Source organism: Coregonus lavaretus (genome assembly GCF_964263955.1).
Source record: "Coregonus lavaretus genome assembly, chromosome: 5".
NCBI lineage: Eukaryota > Metazoa > Chordata > Actinopteri > Salmoniformes > Salmonidae > Coregonus > Coregonus lavaretus.
Genome location: NC_139992.1, coordinates 74,465,492 through 74,482,174, shown reverse-complemented (window position 1 = coordinate 74,482,174; position 16,683 = coordinate 74,465,492). Strand labels below are relative to the sequence as shown.

The window sequence follows — 16,683 nt, the reverse complement described above, 5'->3', positions numbered from 1 at the left end:
TGGTGCGATTATTCGCAAATGGAAGAAACACAAAATAACTGTAAATCTCCCTCGGCCTGGGGCTCCATGCAAGATCTCACCTCGTGGCGTTGCTATGATCACGAGAACAGTGAGGAATCAGCCCAGAACTACACGGGAGGATCTTGTCAATGATCTCAAGGCAGCTGGGACCATAGTCACCAAGAAAACAATTGGTAACACACTACGCCGTGAAGGACTGAAATCCTGCAGCGCCCGCAAGGTCCCCCTGCTCAAGAAAGCACATATACATGCCCGTCTGAAGTTTGCCAATGAACATCTGAATGATTCAGAGGAGAACTGGGTGAAAGTGTTGTGGTCAGATGAGACCAAAATGGAGCTCTTTGGCATCAACTCAACTCGCCGTGTTTGGAGGAGGAGGAATGCTGCCTATGACCCCAAGAACACCATCCCCACCGTCAAACATGGAGGTCGAAACATTATGCTTTGGGGGTGTTTTTCTGCTAAGGGGACAGGACAACTTCACCGCATCAAAGGGACGATGGACGGGGCCATGTACCGTCAAATCTTGGGTGAGAACCTCCTTCCCTCAGCCAGGGCATTGAAAATGGGTCGTGGATGGGGTATTCCAGCATGACAATGACCCAAAACACACGGCCAAGGCAACAAAGGAGTGACTCAAGAAGAAGCACATTAAGGTCCTGGAGTGGCCTAGCCAGTCTCCAGACCTTAATCCCATAGAAAATCTGTGGAGGGAGCTGAAGGTTCGAGTTGCCAAACATCAGCCTCAAAACCTTAATGACTTGGAGAAGATCTGCAAAGAGGAGTGGGACAAAATCCCTCCTGAGACGTGTGCAAACCTGGTGACCAACTACAAGAAACGTCTGACCTCTGTGATTGCCAACAAGGGTTTTGCCACCAAGTACTAAGTCATGTTTTGCAGAGGGGTCAAATACTTATTTCCCTCATTAAAATGCGAATTAATTTATAACATTTTTGACATGCGTTTTTCTGGATTTTTTTGTTGTTATTCTGTCTCTCATTGTTCAAATAAACCTACCATTAAAATTATAGACGGATCATGTTTTTGTCAGTGGGCAAACGTACAAAATCAGCAGGGGATCAAATACTTTTTTCCCTCACTGTATGCACCCACCACTTTACCGTTATTTACTTTATAGATTATTTTTTTGTTGTTGAAAAATTAGACTATTTTGTGTATGTCCATTACATGAAATCCAAATAAAAATTCATTTAAATTACAGGTTGTATTGCAACAAAATATGAAAAATGCCAAGGGGGATGAATACTTTTGCAAGGCACTGTATATCTGCTTCCTTTATTCCTTGATATTATTAAATGAATGATAATTCCAAAGCAACCCATCCTGGGTGTTTTCACCAGATCTTAATAATAATTAGAGAAATTAATTTGAACTCTAACTGGCTTTCGTTTGTATGTTTTTGTGGCTTCGTGTCGTAGAAAATGCGACTGGAGATGGGGGCATGCACGTACGCATGCGCACACACTCAAAAAGTTATCACTACTGTTTATGCTCCGATCTCCCGTCGCTCATTCCCTTCTCTCTCTCTCTCTCCCTCCAACTCCATCCTCCTTCTCTCCTCTCTCCCAAATCCTCCTCCTCCCTTCCTCTCTCTCCTCTTTCAGACAGTGTTGGCTATACCCTGACCCCTTCGACACACAAGTCAAACCCTGGCTCTACCTGGCCATGTCACTCTTGGGTTTCCTAGCCAACGGCCTGACCCTGCGTGAATTATGGAGGTCGGGGAGGACCCCTACCGTCATCCTGACCCTCAATATGGTGACCTCTGACCTCTTGCTGTGCACCAGCTTACTGTTCCAAGTGGTATACTACCTGAGGGGTCACATCTGGTCTGGAGAAGACAGGGTGTGTAAGGCTGCCATTCTAACCACGATAACTGTCTTCTACATCAACCTCTACTGTAACATGATGCTGCTTCTCTGGACCAGTGTGATGCGCTACGCCACCGTGGTATGGATGCCTACAACAAGTGTTCAAACTTAAATTGAATGATTTTGAATGAGGTTGTTTTAATTGACCGGTTAATTTTTAAATAAATGTTTTTATAATAAGTTACTCAATTAATCACTCAATTTTGCTCTCAAATCTTTCCCTGGTTGTAGGTGCGGCCTCGCCCCGCCCTCCTTGCGCCCCTCACTAGGCCCAGAGGATGCTGGGTACTCTGCCTCGTCACCTTGGTAACTGTGGTAACGATGGTGAGTGCCAGTGTGGTACTTCGGTTTGGAGGAGGAAAAGGAAGAGGAGACAGCTGCTTTGACATGTTGGAGAATCACCACAGAGAAGTGTTAAACAACCAACACTGCCTGGGGGTGGCCCTGTTTTTTGTGATTCTCACCTTTACTCTGGTCAGCTATGGTGGACTAGTGTTGTATCTGCAGAAGGTCAGGGGGTCCAAGAACACAAACACCAATGAAGGAGGGGTAAGGGAGGGACAGAGCGTGAGTACAGGGGTGAGGGGTGGTAGCCTGAGGGTACGAAGGAAGATCCTAGCTATGGTTGTGGTGTTTGTGGCGTGTTTCCTGCCCTACCATGTCCAGCGTGCAGTGACCTTGCTCTCACCACACGGTGAAGACTGTGAGAAGGTGAGAACACGATGGAAGGCGAAGAATGCAACCATAACCAGAGCAGCGCTGAGCTGCATTGTACATCCCTTACTCCATCTGGCCCTGCGCCACCTGCCCTGCTGCAGAAGACGACAATAAGAGATACATGCACAGACAGACAGAATGACCCACCCACCCACCCACCGACCGACCCACCGCTGTGGGTAACTGTAAGAGGCTGTGGACCACAACTTCTCCCTCTGCTATCAGCCTAGCTAGCATATTTGGTTCCTTGGAAGTTGTGGGAACATATGTTTTTGGTTTCACATTGGTTGTGGGAACGAAGCCATACGTTTCCTTACTGGTAAAACTGAACTTTTTTTTTAGACGTTCTGAGAACAGAAGTGAACATTTTCTGGGAATGTTTAACACTCTGAGAACAGAAATTATAGGTTATTTTACAGATAGGACACATGGAAATTAATTTCCTTAGGCATTAATCATGCAAATATATATTTTTTATTGTGACACGGCATCAGTGAGATTCAAACCTATAATCTTCTGTTCTCTATCCATATAATTAGTTAACTGCACCATCAGGGTGGAGCTAGCATGCAAAAGAAAATTAAGCATACAAAGCTGTTAATTTTAGTCTATTCAAACAGACCCCCTTTCAAAGGAAACAAGAACTCATTAAGATCAGTTGTGGCCAATTAGTGGGCGCGGCCAACACACCTAAACACACTTAATAAAACAGAGGATAAAGAGAGTCTGTTGATGCCGAGAACGGAATGTATTTTTTATTATACAACGGATGGGTCTAATCCTGAATGCTGATTGGTTAAAACCGCATTCCAGCCGGTGTCTATTCCACCCAACACACCTATAGGCTGTGTAAGGCCTATTTTACAAAGAAGGAGAGTGATGAGTGATGCATCAGATGACCTGGCCTCCACAATCGCCCGACCTCAACCAAATTGAGATGGTTTGGGATGAGTCGGACCGCAGAGTGAAGGAAAAGCAGCCAACAAGCGCTCAGCATATGTGGGAACTCCTTCAAGGCTGTTGGAAAAGCATTCCAGGTGAAGCTGGTTGAGAGAATGCGAAGAGTGTGCAAAGCTGTCATCAAGGCAAAGGGTGGCTATTTGAAGAATCTCAAATATAAAATATATTTTGATTTGTTTAACACCTTTTTGGTTACTACAGTTGAAGTCGGAAGTTTACATACACCTTAGCCAAATACATTTATACTCAGTTTTTCACAATTCCTGACATTTAATCCTAGTAAAAATTCCCTGTCTTAGGTCAGTTAGGATCACCACTTTATTTTGTGAAATGTCAGAATAATAGTAGAGAGAATGATTTATTTCAGCTTTTATTTCTTTCAACACATTCCCAGTGGGTCAGAAGTTTACATACACTCAATTAGTATTTGGTAGCATTGCCTTTAAATTGTTAAACTTGGGTCAAACGTTTCGGGTAGCCTTCCACAATAAGTTGAGTGAATTTGGCCCATTCCTCCTGACAGAGCTGGTGTAACTGAGTCAGGTTTGTAGGCCTCCCTCCATAAGCCATTTTGCCACAACTTTGGAAGTATGCTTGGGGTCATTGTCCATTTGGAAGACCCATTTGCGACCAAGCTTTAACTTCCTGACTGATGTCTTGAGATGTTGCTTCAATATATCCACATTATTTTTCTTCCTCATGATGCCATCTATTTTGTGAAGTGCACCAGTCCCTCCTGCAGCATGATGCTGCCACCCCCGTGCTTCATGGTTGGGATGGTGTTCTTCGGCTTGCAAGCAACCCCCTTTTTCCTCCAAATATAACAATGGTAATTATGGCCAAACAGTTCTATTTTTGTTTCATCAGACCAGAGGACATTTCTCCAAAAAGTACGATCTTTGTCCCCATGTGCAGTTGCAAACTGTAGTCTGGCTTTTTTATGGCGGTTTCGGAGCAGTGGCTTCTTCCTTGCTGAGCGGCCTTTCAGGTTATGTCGATATAGGACTCGTTTTACTGTGGATATAGATACTTTTGTACCTGTTTCCTCCAGCATCTTCACAAGGTCCTTTGCTGTTGTTCTGGGATTGATTGCACTTTTCCTAATCTCTAGGAGACAGAACACCTCTCCTTCCTGAGCGGTATGACGGCTGCTTGGTTCCATGGAGTTTATACTTGCGTACTATTGTTTGTACAGATGAACGTGGTACCTTCAGGCGTTTGGAAATAGCTCCCAAGGATGAACCAGACTTGTGGAGGTCTTGGCTTATTTCTTTAGATTTTCCCATGATGTCAAGCAAAGAGGCACTGAGTTTGAAGGTAGGCCTTGAAATACATCCAAGTACACCTCCAATTGACTCAAATGATGTCAATTAGCCTATCAGAAGCTTCTAAAGCCATGACATCATTTTCTGGAATTTTACAAGCTGTTTAAAGGCACAGTCAACTTAGTGTATGTAAACTTCTGACCCACTGGAATTGTGATACAGTGAATTATAAGTGAAATAAATCTGTCTGTAAACAATTGTACACAAAATTACTTGTGTCATGCACAAAGTAGATGTCCTAACCGACTTGCCAAAACTATAGTTTGTTAACAAGAAATTTGTGGAGTGGTTCAAAAACTAGTTTTAATAACTCCAACCTTAGTGTATGTAAACTTCCGACTTCAACTGTACATGATTCCATATGTGTTATTTCATAGTTTTGATGTCTTCACTATTATAAAAAAATGACAGAAAGCCTGTACAGAATAAAAAATATTTCAAAACATGCATCCTGTTTGCAATAAGGCACTAAAGTAAAACTGCAAAAATAATTGGCTAAGAAATTAACTTTATGTCTTGAATACAAAGCGTTATGTTTGGGGCAAATCACTGAGTACCACTCTTCATATTTTCAAGCTGTCATGCCCTGACCTATAGTACTCTTGTTTGTTGAGTCAGGGTGTGGAAATCTATGTTATATATTCTATGTTTAGGTTCTAGTTAGTATATTTCTATGTCTGGCCGGGTATGATGAGGCAGCTGTCGCTCATTGTCTCTGATTGGGGATCATACTTAGGTAGCCCATTGCCTACTGTGTATTGTGGGATCTTGTTCCTGTTAGGCCGGTATGTGTGTAGCCCTTTGGACTTCACGTTACGTTGTTTCTTGTTTTGTTGTATGTTTATTGAGGTAATAAACATGTACGCTTTTCACGCTGCACCTTGGTCCAACCCGTCTCTCAATGTTCGTGACACAAGCATGGTGGTGGCTGCACCATGCTATGGGTATGCTTGTAATCGTTACGGACTGGGCTGTTTTTCAGGATAAAAAAGAAATGGAATGGAGCTAAGCACAGGCATAATCCTAGAGGAAAACCTGGTTCAGTCTGCTTTCCACCAGACACTGGGAGATGAATTCACCTTTCAGCAGGAAAATAACCTAAAACACAAAGCCAAAATATACACTGGAGTTGCTTACCAAGATGACACTGAATGGCCTAGTTACAGTTTTGACTTAAAATCGGCTTGAAAATCTATGGCGAGAATTGAAAATGGTTGTCTAGCAATGATCAACTTGACAGAGCTTGAAGAATAAAAAAATTAAATAATGGGCAAATATTGTACAATCCAGGTGTGCAAAGCTCTTAGAGACTTACCCCAAAAGACTCTCAGCTGTAAACGCTGCCAAAAGTGCTTCTACAAAGTATTGACTCAGGGGTGTGAATACTTATGTAAATTAGATATTTCTGTATTTTTGCCAACATTTCTAAAAACATGTTTTCACTTTGTCAGCATGGGGTATTGTGTGTAGATGGGGGAGATTATTTATTTAGTTATTTATTTACATTTTGAATTCAGGCTGTAACACATCAAAACGTGATATACAGTGCATTTGGAAAGTATTCAGACCCCTTCCCTTTTTCCACAATTTGTTACGTTACAGCTTTATTCTAAAATTGATTAAATTGTTTTTTTTCCTCATCAATCTACATAGTGATGAATCACGCTTCACCATCTAGCAGTCCCGATGGACAAATCTGGGTTTGGCAGATGCCAGGAGAACATAACGTTTGGTGGAGGAGGAATAATGGTCTGGGGCTGTTTTTCATGGTTCGGGCTAGGCCCCTTAATTCCAGGGAAGGGAAATCTTAACGCTACAGCATACAATGACATTCTAGACAATTCTGTGCTTCCAACTTTGTGGCAACAGTTTGGGGAAGGCCCTTTCCTGTTTCAGCATGACAATGCCCCGGTGCACAAAGCAAGGTCCATACAGAAATGGTTTTTCGAGATTGGTGTGATATAACTTGACTTGCCTACACAGAGCCCTGACCTCAAACCCATCGAACACCGTTGGGATGAATTGGAACGCCGACTGCGAGCCAGGCCTAATTGCCCAACATCTGTGCCCAACCTCACTAATGCTCGTGGCTGAATGGAAGCAAGTCCCCGCAGCAATGTTCCAACATCTAGTAGAAAGTGTTCCCAGAAGAGTGGAGGCTGTTATAGCAGCACAGGGGGGACCAACTCCATATTAATGCCCTGATTTTGGAATGAGATGGTCGACGAGCAGATGTCCATATACTTTTGGTCATGTAGTGTATTGCCGGTATTGAAATTTGGTAGATTTTCTGGAAGATATTAATCCCTATTACTGAATGTGTGGCTGTTTTAAGTTTAACTAAAAAAGGACCAACAATAATGAACACTATAATGCATTTGGCCATTAAAATCAAACATTTCTCAAAAAGATACTTGTTGATTTAGACTTTTCGGATACTGCTTGAGGGCCACTTAATTAGTATACAGTAATTACAGAACAAGGTAATCAAAACACAGAATGTGAATAGGTACAAATGAAACAAATAACCATGTCATGTTTTTGCTTGGTTTTGTGGTGAACAGAACAATACAACACCTTTGTTGTCAGTATTCGAATCAGTAAAAAAGAAGAACTGTTCATATGGGAACTTCAATATAAAGAAAGGTCTGCTCATTGTTTGCTGATCTCAAATGTGGTTTTTACTAATATCTATTATCTTAGTGATACAAGAAGTGGCACCATGTTTATAGCCATATTGGTTATCTACCTCCGGTGCTACATTTGTATATAATACTTCCAGTCTCTGCTAGTCTCACAGATCGATGGAGAACACATCCCAAACCTTCCCATCTGTGTCTAACACCTCCTACTTCTATCCCACCTCCATTTCCCCCTCCTTCCACTACACACTTCGTCCTCACCTCCCAAGCTTCGTCCGCCCCTCCCTCTACGACCTCCTCTTCCTCACAGGTCTCCTGGGCAATGCTCTCTCTCACTGGGTGTTCCTGAGGTGTATTCCGATCCAGACCTCAATCCACGTCTACCTGTCCCACCTGGGCCTGTCCAACTTGCTCCTCTCCCTCACCACCCCCTTCCTGGCCGCCTACTACTCATAGGTACCGCCATCTTTACTGACATTTGGATTGATTAACATTTTTCTAATCTCATAAGAGGGGATGGGTCACATATGTGACAAGACATTGTGATCTTGTTTGTGTTTCCTGCTGGTGCTGACGTTGTACGTGGCCAGGCATATGTAGTTCGCGGCAGAGCGCCACCATCAACGACTCCGAGGCTGCTGGGAAAAGTTCCGGAACATTGTGGTGATCCAGGCAGAAGTTATGTTATGTTTTGGTTTCCTTTTTTACGAATGAAGTTAAGACTTCGATTCACTGATGTAGTTGCTTAGTTATTGTACGTTTATAACTGGTTTTATCCGGGGGGTTTTCCCTCTCATCTCAACTCGCTTCTCCTTTCCTCCTCTCATGTGGTTCTGATAGTGTGCCTGCTGCCTCATCACAAGTTCATCTTTATCTCTATGGTCCAGCCACCACCACCAGCACCACCAGAGGGCCCTGCCATCCTCTCTCTGCCATCATCCTTTAAATGGAAAGTGCACTATGCAGCATTTTCAATAGACTATTAGATAACTATAGAAAATATTTGTCCCTTCTTTTCTGTTCAAGAGCATTCCAGAAGCAAATCCAGAAGCAAATAATGTTTTATCGAGTTAAGTTTTATCAGTCATAGGTATATTACATGAAGGAAAGTTTGAAGCTGTCAAACATCGTAACAGCATGTTGATTTTTGTCTCAGGTCAAGAACTTCCTGCTTTGTCTCGCTAAGCTGCGGAGTTCCGCCAACTCGTAGATCTATTTCCTGTTGGACAAGACCCGCCCACAGAAGCCCAGCAACCAATCATCAGGCGGGCCTACCACGCAGGCCACCACCAGAGTCAATCCGAATTGTGGGAGGTTGGAGGTGACTGTGTGTCATAAGGGTCAGGGGCCATGGAAAGAGTCACCCAGGGTGAACTGAGGGTGAACTGGGGTCAGGGCAGTGCTCTGTAAAGACTTCTTACATTGACCACCTTCATCACTTCAGGAGAAGTGAGTCCAATATTTTTACCATATGGTGCTGTTTTTTCTTTCCTACTTTATTCAAAGAGCACCTTTTATATTTATGAGGGAGAATGAATGTGTAACTGATATGTATGTGTGCATTAGGTGTGCTTGTGTAATACATATGTATAAATGTATCTTATAAATCTTATAGGTGTAAAGCGGTGTGTGTTTAATCCTGCAGGATGAGTGTGTATTGTTCTGTGAAGTGTGGGTCTTGCAGATGGCTGTCCCCCGGGAGGACTAGACAAAGGCAGACAGGCGAGATAATCTGCCACACTCCACTGTACACACACACACAAATAAAATGAGAGAACGAGAAAGAGGATGAGAGGAAGGGAGTAAAAAAGCGCCACTGGTACTGCCCAGAGGCAGCAATTATTGCTAACCTACACCAGCTTCAACAGGAGACTTCTGCCTTCAATCTTTAACCTCTACACTTTATGCAGAGTGCACACTGTTTTGATTTCCTTATCTGAATATAATGGTCAAAGCGCTACCTTTTCAAACAACAATAATCATGTCGGAGTTTATGCTAAAAAGAGTGACTACCACATTTACATTTTATATTTGAGTCATTTAGCAGACACTTCTACTGTATATCCAGAGCTACTTACAGCATGTGTATGTGTGCACACGTGCATGTGTACGTGTTTGCAAACAAGCGTGTGATTTTTTTAAATAGAAAAGTGTCCTTCAGTCAAGCATATACACTTTCACACTTATTAAGCTCAATTTAGGTAACCAACACAGCATTTTAATCAAAGTTATTTATTTTGGCTCCACTTTAAACCTGATTTATCCTGGCTGTTTATAGGAGATTAGTGCTGTAATTCACAACATCTCTACCATGGCTCACACTCATTAACTATGCCAGTGGGCCACAGCAGAGAGAGAGAGTGTGTGTGTGTGTGTGCCACTATAGTGTGTGATTGTAGCCCATTTCCAGAGCTGGATTGTCTATATCCAGACACCAGGAACCCTTGGTTCCCATTACATGATAGTTATCAGTAGACACACACTATTCCACTCAGTCATAAACAACACTAATCATACTATTAAGAAGCTTCTATGGCCACTAACACACATAGACCAGAGAGGGTCAATGTCATTCTACCAGCTAACATCGTGTATACAGTAGAAAAAGGTAAAGCATATATTCATCGCTCTGCTCGTGCCGCCGCTTTCGTCCCTCCATCCATCTCTCGTTCTCTTTCTTCTCTCCATTCATATGGAGAATGTGACATTTCCTCCATATTGAGCTATCAGCCGTTACAGATAAGACCCATCTCGCTTCAATTCACTGTCTGTTTGTTTATCAGAGTGTAGACAGGACAAACACACAGGCTGCCATTAGTCCCACTGGCCCCTCTTAGAGCCTAGTGAATAGCTCTTACAAATAAGTGTGTGTGTGGTGCTTGTGTGTGAGAAAGAGAGCATGTGTTTTCTTGTGTGTGTGTATCACTGTATTGCTGATCCAGTAATTACCTGTATAGTCTATGTCTCAGTGGCTCAGCGCCCACAGTGCTGACACTACGCATAGTGAGGGGAAGGCTTTGTTATGTGTGTGTGTGTGTGTGTGTGTGTGTGTGTGTGTTTGGCCTTTGTTAGGAGATAATACCACACACACAAAGAACACAAACCGGAGACAACATACAGTTACAGCTTCGACAATAAACTATTCAGTTCAGTGGACATTGCTAGTATGCAGTATTTGAAGGGAAAGATACAGTGCTTGCCGTCGAACAATGCATATGGCTTGCTTCTGCATTACTCTACAACAAATAGAGCTTGCCAGCTTGTAGTCCTAAAACCCGGAAATAAGTTACCTCTGGTTCGTTCAGCCATCCCTATGGGGAAAATGAATGGGGAAAGAATAGGGTTTTGGGATAAACGCCGAAAATAAGGTCTGAGGTTAACGCGTTATACATTTTGTTCTATGAGATAATATCAGTCAGTTAACATGACCTTTATGAATTATGAAGCCTTTAAGTGCTTTATTTGATTACATTAATGCTTCAAAATTCACAAAAAGTGACGGTAGCTGATGAAGATGATCTCACAGAACAAAACGTATAAGATCTCCTAAGCCTGTGTTTACCGCAGACCTTATTTCTGCGTTTATTCTATAGGCTTTGTCCAACGAACCATGGCGGAGTTAGTGCCTACAAAAATACGCTGTTACTATTTCTCTCCATAGCCTAGAGTGCACACATATAGGAACGCAGACCTAGCTACTATTTGATTGCAAGAGATTCAGTGCTTTCAGAAAGTATTCATACCCCTTGACTTATTCCACATTTTGTTGTGTTACAGCCCGAATTCAAAATTGACTCATCTACAAATTGACTCACCTACACACAATACCCCATGACAAAATGAAAACAAATGTTAGAACATTTATTGAAGATGATATACAGAAATATCTCATTTACATAAGTACTCACACCCCTGAGTCAATACATATTAGAATCACCTCCTTCTTTTCACTCTGTCATTTAGGTATTGTGGAGTAACTACAATGTTGTTGATTCATAATCTGTTTTCTCCTATCACAGCCATTAAAATCTGTAACTGTTTAAAAGTCACCATTGTCCTCATGGTGAAATCCCTGTGCTGTTTCCTTCCTCTCCGGCAACTAAGTTAGGAAGGATGCCTGTATCTTTGTAGTGACTGGGTGTATTGATACACCATCCAAACTTTAATTAAGAACTTCACCATGCTCAAAGGGATATTCAATGTCAGCTTTTTTTATTTTATTTTAATCTACCAATAGATGCCCTTCTTTACGAGGCATTGGAAAACCTCCCTGGTCTTTGTGGTTGAATCTGTTTTTGAAATTCACTGCTCGACTGAGGGACCTTACAGATAATTTTATGTGTGCGGTACAGAGATGAGGTAGTCATTCAAAAATCATGTTAAACACTATTGCACACAGAGTGAGTCCATGCAACGTATTATGTGACTTGTTAAGCACATTTTTACACCTGAACTTATTTAGGCTTGCCATAACAAAGGGGTTGAATACATTTCAGCTTTTCATTTTTTATTAATTTGTAAAAATGTCGAAAAACACAATTCCAATTTGAGATGATGGGGTATTGTGTGTAGGCAAGTAACAGAAAATCTTAATTTAACACATTTTAAATTCAGGCTGCAACACAACAAAATGTGTAAAAAGTCAAGGGGTGTGAATACTTTCTGAAGGCACTGTATGTCTGACTATTTATTTTACCATTCCACAATAAATATACAGTAAGGCATCCCTCCATCTACAGTGTCGATCTGAAACAGCTAGCTATTTATCTGTGTACGCCTACTAGTGTTAATTGTCTGTAGTCTTGTCCATAATCACAAGGTTATCAATCTGACATTCCAAACTGCATTATCATCGCTGCTTTCGGAACTAGAATGAAAACATCAACATTCCGGATTCCCTCCATAAGATTCACATTCATCATTTTGTCAACATTCCCTTTAAGAATGCCTTATTCTTTGTAATCAGGCATGTGACAGCCTGTCTGTGGTTCCAATCTCTCATGCGCTAGCGCGCGCACACACACACACACACACACACACACACACACACACACACACACACACACACACAGCATGATGAGTAGAAGGGGTCATTATGAATAATAGAAGATAAACAGATATGCTTCTTGGGATTTAAATTAATTCAATGATTTTTGAATTTCATGCATGCGGGGACACGATACACTGAAGCACACAGGCTGCTCCCTATTCAACAAGGACAGCGTTGCCATACAACCCCTGTGTGTGTGACCCCTGTTGAGTCACCCTTAATCAGAGAGTAAGCTACATCTGATAAAGTAAGAGCCAAAAGGCACAGTCACACACTGTGGAACAGTCATAATGCTACTCGATACCAATCTCCACCCATGAGAAACCAGAGATAGGCCTAGGTCTCTGAGCTTTGCTCTTCTGGCATTAATCACAACCCATAGCCATTGAGCCAAAGGCTGGGTCACACTCAAAACATAGTTACAAACCAAGAAATGTATGTATATAACATATCGGAGCATATTCATGCAAAGTGGTGGGTACTGATGTAGCTGACTAACTATGCTGTAATCTTGTAAACCCCAATGTTTTATCAGTGCTGATATATAATGGCCAATGTGTGAGGGAACAGTGTGTTTGTCAAGCTCTTTAACAGAGATTAAGAGAGAGAGAGAGAGAGAGAGAGAGAGAGAGAGAGAGAGAGAGAGAGAGAGAGAGAGAGAGAGAGAGAGAGAGAGAGAAGGGTGGGGGGGGGAATCTATATCTGTAGATAGCAGTGTCTGGTGTGAAAACTGTCAGCAGTATTTTAACAGCCAGTGCTTCATATTCAGAACAGAGCTATTTCCGCCTCACTCGGTCTGTGCCTGCTGAGAAAACCACTTCTTTCTCTGAAAGTATTGGGTATATGTTGTGAAATTATTAGATATTACTTGTTAGATATTACTGCAATGTCGGAGCTAGAAGCACAAGCATTTCGCTACACCCGCAATAACATCTGCTAAACACGTGTATGTGACAAATAACATTTGATTTGATTTGAAAGGGAAATACACAGAGTATACAAAACATTAAGAACACCTTCTATTGCATGACAGAGTGACCAGGTGAAAGCTATGATCCGTTATTGATGTTTCTTGTTAAATCCACTTCAATCAGTGTAGATGAATGGAAGGAGACAGGTTAAAGAAGGATTTTTAAGCCTTGAGACAATTGAGACATAGATTGTGTATGTGTGCCATTCAGAGGGGGAATGGGCAAGACAAAAGCCATGATGTATGGTAGGTGCCAGGCGCACCGATTTGTGTCAAAAATGTCAACGCTGCTGGGTTTTTCACGCTCAACAGTTTCCCGCGTGTATCAAGAATGGTCCACCACCCAAAGGACATCCAGCCAACATGACAACTGTGGGAAGCATTGGCGTCAACATGGGCCAGCATCCCTGTGGAACGTTTTCGACACATTGTAGAGTCCATGCCCCGGCGAATTGAGGCTGTTCTGAGGGGTGTGCAACTTAATATTAGGAAGGTGTTCTTAATGTTTGGTATACTCAGTGTATATGATAAGACTGTTTGGGGTTTCAAACATAACTACACCAGCTTCAACTCAGGGGCTTGTACAACTCTGTCAATAACAACGACTACACACTACTCATAGTTATTGCAATTTATCTCCAGTTAAAATGTTGACTCATGATTCTGGAGCAATATAGAGTCAAGGTTGGAAGGTTTATAATCTAACCATTGCCAGGGCAACAATAACAACAAAAGCCCCACCATACCATCAGCTCACATGAGAAGTAAAGTAAAGCTGTGGTGTTAGCAGCTACACATGAACGCTAATAAAACCACAGCGTCTTCAGGTTCTCACCCAGGGCGTCAGCTAGCTGCCTGGTTTCTCACAGCTTCCATCCTAACCAGCTAACAGCAGCTATGTGGTTTACCATTAATGAGCCTGATCAAACGAATACTTTTTTATTTCTGTTAGAACATGAATATTGTCACAGGTTTTTATGAAACTCTAAATAAAATACAAAACAACTCTAACTGTATGAAACTCAATGTACAGTACTGCCAATAGCATGCTGTGAGGGTAGGAACTGCACTGGTGTTTTTGGCTTGTTTATTTGGTTTAGGTATATATGCTTTAGCTCTCCAGAAGTGGAGTTGGAAATCCCTGTAAAGGAAGATAATCTGCCCAGCACATCACAGACCCAGAACAAGGCCGTCAGACAGACAGAAGATTAAATATTTAGAAGACGAGCAGCACAACTCTTCACTTATTCATTGTTCAGACAGACAGACATTCAAATGTCTGGGCCAAGATGGGAAAACAGAGAGAATTCCCTCCTCAGCTGTTGTAGTCTGGGTCATGATGGCGGAGGAGAGGACTGGGGTGAGCTGAGCACTGTCAGTAAAATCAGAGCTAGTTCCCAACTCGGAGTAAACACACAAACACGCACACACTATCAAACAGACACTCGGGCCTACCTTCACGTCTCGATGGATGACGTTGTTGTCATGGCAATATCGTAGTGCCTCTAGGATCTGTCTCATGTAATGACTGGAGAGGGACAGAGAGAAATAAAACACCATGACTGTCGATTGAAACAACATTGTTGTAATCAGTGGTGTAAAGTACTTACAGTAAGTAAAAATACTTTAAAGTACTACTTAAGTAGTTTTTTTAAATCTGTAATTCACTATTTATATTTTGGAAAATTTTACTCCACTACATTCCTAAAGAAAATAATGTACTTTCTACTCCATACATTTTCCCTGACACCCAAAAGTACTCTTTACATTTTGAATGCTTAGCAGGACAGGAAACTGGTCCAATTCACACACTTATCCAGAGAACATCCCTGTTCATCCCTACTGCAGCTGTTCTGGCGGACTCACTAAACATAAATGCTTCGTTTGTAAATTATGTCTGAGTGCTGGAGTGTGCCCCTGGCTATCTGTAAATGTAAAAAACTAAATAATTGTGCCATTCATATAAGAAATATAAGGAATTTGAAATTATTTATACTTTTACTTTTAATACTTAAGTATATTTAAAAACATATACTTTTACTCAAGTAGTATTTTACTGGGTGATTTTCACTTTCGTCATTTTCTAGTAAGGTATCTTTACTTTTACTCAAGCATGAAAATTGGGTACTTTTTCCACCACTGGTTGGAATGTCAACACTGTACTAGCAACAAGTGGATACTGTTGTCTTTTGTATCGTGTGTGTTTTTCTATTCTTCTCTGAATTTCTATTTCACTAGTGTTGTGTTTTGAAATGCTGAATGTCACATCGAAGTATGGCCTTGAGAAAATCAAGGCCCCAACAAATTGAATTGAACTCAATGCAACAAGAGGAATTCTTCAAGTAGAGAATCATGGGAAGTGGTCTTACCTGGCCACTGCTTCACTGTACACAAAGCCAGCATCAGCCCTCTTCACGATCTCAAAACACAGGTCTGCTCCATCCATACTGTAGGAGAGAGACAGCGAGAGCGGCAGAGGGAGACGGAGATAGAGGGGCAGAGGGGGAAGGAGAGGGAGGGAGAGAGAGAGAGAGAGAGGGCGAGAGAGCGAGGGAGGGGAAGAAGAGAGGTCAGTTTGGCATAAAGGTCAATGTAAACGTCCAAACTTCAGGAGGTGAAAAGGCTACCCTTATTAAAGTTTGAAGTGTGTGTTACTGTCTTTACTTTATCTATCCAATACTCAAGACACCACTGCTATGCGTCGGTTTGAAAGCCGTGTGTCTGTGTCTGTCTGTCTGTCTGTGTGATAAAGCTATGGAAGTTCCTCAAAATGAAACTTGTTCGTTTTTATCAAATCCTTTGATGCATATGAGAGAAATGTGAAGCAGGACTTTTCATATTTCATGTTTCACATTAAGGAATTCGTCATGATGTGTGTTTGTGCACGCGTGCGTGTGTGTGTCTGGAGTCTTCAGGGACCTAAGGGGAGTTTCCTCTGGTGTGGAATCTTTGTCTTATCTCTGCCTCTTCATATTCCACTGATTGTGCTTTCTTTCTTTCTTTCTTTCTTTCTTTCTTTCTTTCTAGCTCTTTCTTATTTTTCCGCACAACACAAGGGATGCTATTTAAAACAAAAACTGCACAAAACTATTTAGGCAACAGGGA

General features: G+C 41.9%; 2 protein-coding genes across 15 annotated transcripts in view; one reads left to right on the top strand and one right to left on the bottom strand.

The window, feature by feature from the left end:
* The window catches only part of LOC311129928 (peripheral plasma membrane protein CASK), a 172,709-nt gene that overhangs the window by 69,439 nt on the left and 86,587 nt on the right, over nucleotides 1-16,683 (bottom strand). For all 14 annotated transcript variants that reach the window (XM_084162481.1, XM_084162488.1, XM_084162491.1 and 11 more), the window contains exons 4-5: nucleotides 15,948-16,025; nucleotides 15,034-15,106 (exon numbers count right to left, since the gene is read on the bottom strand). In XM_084162481.1, the coding sequence (XP_084018607.1) occupies nucleotides 15,034-15,106; nucleotides 15,948-16,025 (151 nt within the window). The remainder of the gene's footprint in view (nucleotides 1-15,033; nucleotides 15,107-15,947; nucleotides 16,026-16,683) is intronic.
* On the top strand, nucleotides 1,465-2,745 carry LOC311128771 (cysteinyl leukotriene receptor 2; the record flags this gene model as incomplete). Its single annotated transcript, XM_084161015.1, has 3 exons — nucleotides 1,465-1,490; nucleotides 1,648-1,993; nucleotides 2,146-2,745. The coding sequence occupies 3 exons, from the start codon at nucleotides 1,465-1,467 to the stop codon at nucleotides 2,743-2,745; spliced, it is 972 nt and encodes a 323-aa protein (XP_084017141.1).